The 6,000-nt window shown below is 30.2% G+C and overlaps 1 protein-coding gene across 1 annotated transcript in view; it reads right to left on the minus strand.

The window, feature by feature from the left end:
• Positions 1-5,635, minus strand: part of LOC143230096 (transmembrane protein 65-like) — a 30,176-nt gene extending 24,541 nt beyond the window's left edge. The window contains exons 1-3 of the mRNA XM_076463140.1: positions 5,409-5,635; positions 3,939-4,045; positions 1,448-1,502 (exon numbers count right to left, since the gene is read on the minus strand). Coding sequence (XP_076319255.1) covers positions 1,448-1,502; positions 3,939-4,045; positions 5,409-5,478 — 232 coding nt within the window. The 5' untranslated portion in view covers positions 5,479-5,635. The remainder of the gene's footprint in view (positions 1-1,447; positions 1,503-3,938; positions 4,046-5,408) is intronic.
• Between the last annotated feature and the right edge of the window lie 365 nt (positions 5,636-6,000).

Consider the following 6,000-nt stretch of genomic DNA (forward strand, 5'->3'; position numbering starts at 1 on the left):
AAACTCTGTCAACTTTTTAGCCTTTGCCATGTTTTTACCCAATACAACACAGGAGATGTCAGTGGGAAATGTTAACAACACTAATACTTGAACACAAATAACAACATTTTGTTACATGTTTACCTATTAATGCTTCATTTTAGTATGGTTTTAAACTTTTGACCAGCTATTATTTAGGCTAATGTCATAGTGTTCATATTTTCCCTATTAATCGCTAAAAACGTTTTTTATTTTAATTTTCACTTTTCTTATTTTCGTCTTTCAAAGCTCTACTCAAATACGTGGTTGTCTAACAATGCAAAATGCATATTGTTTCTTTATGTTCATTGGCCTTAGGAGTGGAGTGCGTGCGTGCATACACACACCACTGTTTAAGTTTAATGTATTATGATTTTGATAGTTTTAAGTTTACCATGAGTGTTGGATTTAGTTATTTTTAGAAAGGATAGTTTATCACAATTTTCCTTATGTAACTCTGCCAATGATATGTTACGTACTTTGACTGTTGTGAATTGGATCTTTTTGCATTATTGCATGGTGTCACTACAACATTTAGTTTTTCTCTAGTGCTGTTGTATTATAATATCTCTCAGTGTGTGGAAAGTTCCAGACCTATGTCACGTGTTATAAATACAGAAACAAAATTTAGTTCCAGTAAGTTAATGAGATATTAAGTCAAATAGATCTAGACTGCATGCTTCTGAGTTTAGCCATAAAAAAAGAGTATTATGGCAATTTTTAAAATGAAATTGCCAAAGATTGTATTGCAATAACAGAGTATAGAAGAAGAACTTGTTTTGTCAGCTGTTATATAAAGTAACTGAATCAGTCTGCATGTGATTTGATGAAAAACAAAAGGAGAATTATTTAAAACTTTGAATACAACCAATAGGTACAGTGGTGATTTTAAGTGAAATTATCACAGACTATAAAACCTGGAGAATTATTTAAAACTTTGAATACAACCAATAGGTACAGTGGTGATTTTAAGTGAAATTATCACAAACTATAAAACCTGGAAAATTATTTAAAACTTTGAATACAACCAATAGGTACAGTGGTGATTTTAAGTGAAATTATCACAGACTATAAAACCTGGAGAATTATTTAAAACTTTGAATACAACCAATAGGTGCAGTGGTGATTTTAAGTGAAATTATCACAGACTATAAAACCTGACAACTGAAAAGGTTTCTTACATTTTTCAAATATAATTTATCAATTTATAGAAATTTTGTTACACTTTGTTTACAGTAAAAAATCCTTTCAGAGTCCCATTTTTTAACATCCTATATGAAAAATATAAAAATGTAAATAAATTTGGTTAAAAAATATAGAGATCACATTTATTAATAAAAATAAGATTTAATAAATTACTTCACTAATTTGTTTTGCAACTACAAGAAGTTTCACTCTTAAGACTAATTTTGAATATTATTTTAGTCACCTGCCATTGTAGATATTCCTAAAGTCAGGCCTATTGTTGTATCAATGTAATCTCCCTGGAAAACAAAAGTATAATGCTTAACATTTGATAAAGCTTTCTTATTAATTCCAAAAAGACCTGATCAATTAGTTTGGTTATCCATGAGTACCTACTATACTGTTTAGTGTCACATAATCAAACTTACAAGTAAATCAATATCACAGAAAGGATGAACTATATGAAATTAGCAGTTTAAGCTAGTTTGTTTCCATACATACAAGTAATCAAAACATTTGCCATTAGGATTTCTTATTTTTGATCCTAATTCAAAATTCTTTGTAAGGAGAAACCCATTCAAAATAAAAATGTATCTCAGAACAGCTGGTAAGGGTATTAACACTTTTATTGACAAGTAGCCATTTCAAGATACATTTTTAATTTATGATTGATTAAATTAATGTTCTGACTGACAAACCAATTTATTAATTGAAACCAGTGTTCCAGAGGTTATTACCACTTTAACTTAACCCACCTGTCTTACCCTCATGTGAGAATATTCGATCAGCTGAATGTAACTCATTAATTGATTAATGGTCCAGCTCTCGTTTAAGGCTTCAATTTTTACAAGTATAGATGGATTACATGCACTGTGATGATTTGTTTTGTACACAATAGACACTGTAGATCTAAAATATCCAAATCACAAATACTTTGTCTTAGTCTCTCTGCTCCAATGATAGAGAGGAATCATTTTCAGTAATTTCTTTTAACACTTCTTCAATTATTTAACAAACTGTTTAGGGACAACAAGAGGCCTATTGATCCCACCTAAACTGTCTCATTCTCCATAATAAAACAAAACAAACCTCAAAGCCAGCCCTTATCATTCATGTTGTTATAATACTTTCTCTTAAACTCACTTAAATTTACTACCTCCACAACATCTGAAGAAAACTTGTTACATTGGCCAACCACCCCATTAGAAAAATAAAACCATCTTAGCTGAAGATGACTCCAACCCTGCCAAAACATATACTTGTGTCCCCGAGTCTTACTCTAATCACCAAGTATAAGAAAAAGATCACTGTCAATTCCCTTAGCAATCTTAAACACCTCAATCAAATCCCCTTAACTCTTCTAAAAATGAAGACCTTCACCTCTCTCATATGACAACCCTTTTATACAAGGCGTCATTTTAGTAACCCTCCTTTCAACCCTTTACAACAGTTTATCTTTTTTAAGAAATGGAGCCCAAGACTGAACACAATACTTCAAATGTAGCCTAACAAGTGTCCTGTAAAATGAAATTATCACCTCAACTTGTATTCAAGATTTCTGTACATACAACCTAAAATCCTATTTTCCCTAACACTAAGATCACACTGCTCAGATGACTTAAGAGACTGATTGACTATTACACCAAGATATCTTTATTTCATGACATTGTTAGTCATTTCTATTTAAATTGTATTTAAAATTCAAATTATGACTCAAATGCATTATCTTGCATTTATTATAATTAAATGTCTACCCATGATCTAAACCCTTTTGTAAATCAGTAGCATCCTCTTCACATCCATCAACACCTAATACCTAAATATCTTTAAGAAATGTTATGACCATTCTTCCATCTACATCACTGATGTAAATAAAAAAATCAAAGGTTCTAAAACTGATCCCTAAAGTACCCCACTTGTAACATTAAACAAATTTGGCTGAACTTCATTTGTAACAACCCTTTGCTTTCTTCCATCTAGCCACTCTTTTATCCAATTCACTAACTTATCTCCCACATCGACAGATATATTTTTACAAGCCACTCATGAGGCAGGTGTTAAATGCTTTCTGAAAAGACAGATGTATCCAATCTACAACCGTACCCTCATCTACACAGCCAATAACCTTTTTAAAGAATGCCAAAAGGTTTGTCTGGCAAGATATTTCCTCACTGTGAAACTATGTTTACTATCCAACAGACTTTTGAAAACTGTTCCCTCAACTGATGTAAGACCAATAATAGGTCTACCATTACAGGGACAATTTTTATCACCTCCCTTGAAATGGTGAATTGAATTAGTTAATATTTAATCCCCTGGTACCTGCCCACTATTCAAAAACTGAAAAAAAATAGTAGTAAGTGTCTCGCATATCTAATCTTTAACCTCCTTCAAAACCATTGGAGAAATACTATCTAGCCCAGGAGCCTTATAATTTTTTATACCTCCCAACTGTTTCTTAACCAGCTCAAAATTTATGCAGTCATCTTGTTTCCATCTATCAACTGTTCAAGATGTGAAATATTGTTTAAATGTTCATTAGTAAAAATGAAGAAAAAGAAAAATTTAACCTAGCCATGTCATGATTATCAAGTACGAGTTTTCCATTTATTATCCCTCACAAACCTTACCCAATTCTAACATTTCATTTATCCTTAATGTATTTTGACAAATTCTTACTGTTAATTTTTAAATTTTCAGTCATTTAAAATGAAGAAGAACTAAAATCAACTTACTGCTACAATCATTATAAAGTTATCCAGAAATCCAAATCCAACAAATGGAAGAGCATAGTGTATGCCAATAGCACGAAGTTGTTGAACAGTTGGGGGACAATTCTGTTCTTTTTGATGAAAAATATGATATTCATTAATAAAAACTATTCCAAAATATTCAATGTTTTTTGTCTTTACTGTAAAAATAGCTAAAGGTACCAAGTTTTGTTAAAATATTCAATGTTTTTTGTCTTTACTGTAAAAACAGCTAAAGGTACCAAGTTTTGTTAAAATATTCAATGTTTTTTGTCTTTACTGTAAAAACAGCTAAAGGTACCAAGTTTTGTTAAAATATTCAATGTTTTTTTGTCTTTACTGCAAAAACAGCTAAAGGTACCAAGTTTTGTTAAAATATTCAATGTTTTTTTGTCTTTACTGCAAAAACAGGTAAAGGTACCAAGTTTTGTTAAAATATTCAATGTTTTTTGTCTTTACTGTAAAAACAGCTAAAGGTACCAAGTTTTGTTAAAATATTCAGTTTTTTTGTCTTTACTGTAAAAACAGCTAAAGGTACCAAGTTTTGTTAAAATATTCAATGTTTTTTTGTCTTTACTGTAAAAACAGCTAAAGGTACCAAGTTTTGTTTACACTTCTGCTTATACACTTTCTGTAATGACCATTTAGTTCAGTGATTTTTGTGTTAGGTCCTACTTCAGATTTTAATTATTAAAATTTATCAAGTTATTTTAATATAAAAATAGTAAACTAGGCTCTTCTATTAATAAACGAAGAGTATTTGTCCACGAATTTAAGTTACGTCTTTATTGGTGCATTTGTTTTAAATACTTTGAAAACTGAAGTCATTATAAATAGGACAAAAAAATTAAAAACTACACATTTTGAAGACATATCAAACACACACATATATATAAGCAAATATAAAAAACCACATATTTAAAACTTACTCTCAAAGTTTTCATTTATATGATACAATAAAATTATTTTACTTCTATGGCCATTGCAAAAAAAAAAAACAGTTTATTGTATTAACTGGTCATTGAACTTTTCTCATGCTGATACATACATAACAAAGAATATTGTTTTTGTTTTTACTGGACTATGTCAATATTTATAGAAGATAACAAGTACATTTAAACAGTATTAATATATAACTAATGAACCAGGTTCATTTCAAAACATCATAAACTTAAATATAAAGTATTACATCTTTAAATATTATATATAGTTCAGCTAAAATGCCATTTGAAAACATTACAGGAAAACTTGTTAGTTTAATAATACAATAATAATAATAATACTCAAAACACTGTTCTACCTCACTGGTAGTTTTAACAGTAAAATAATACCCAGTCACCAATGGCACAGTGGTATGTCTGCGGACTTGTACTGCTAAAAACAATAATACCAAAAACACTGTTCTACGTGTTCAGTACTTTTAACAGTACAATAACACCCAAAACACGGTTCTACCTTTCTCTTGTGACTTTCTTTGAAAAGTTTGAAGCTCCTCTAATAAAATTTGTCGTTCCGCAGTAGTCATGGAATAGATAAGATCTTTCACATTACTGACATTAACTACCGCTGGTATTTCACGTCTTCCTTGATATTTTCTCAATCCTCTATGCACATCTGATGTCGAAAGTTTTCGACGTACATTTGAAGACAGTTTTCCCACAACACTCGAAGAAATTTTACGTTTAAAAATAAAGACTGGCAATTCCCTAAAACCATCTTTATAACTACAGCCATTATCACACTCTCTGAAGCGCCATCTGTGTGTATATAAACATTCAAATCTAACTTCAATTCTTCTAAAACAACAAAACACACACTTATCGTACTATATTAAAATTATTTAGTTTTAGTTATCACTTCAGTCGAATACCATCAGTTAATGCTCTTTCAGATAATATGTCTACAAATACTATAGGTGTTAAGAGCAGAGAGCTTGTGAAGTATGATAGAACCTGAAAAAGATGAGTGAAAATTGTAAGAAATGTCGGTACGACTTACAGCAGAAGTTGTTGTTGTTGTTTTTTAAATGGAGGATTGCAATTAGTAA

Source organism: Tachypleus tridentatus, chromosome 10 (assembly GCF_004210375.1).
Source record: "Tachypleus tridentatus isolate NWPU-2018 chromosome 10, ASM421037v1, whole genome shotgun sequence".
Classification (NCBI taxonomy): domain Eukaryota; kingdom Metazoa; phylum Arthropoda; class Merostomata; order Xiphosura; family Limulidae; genus Tachypleus; species Tachypleus tridentatus.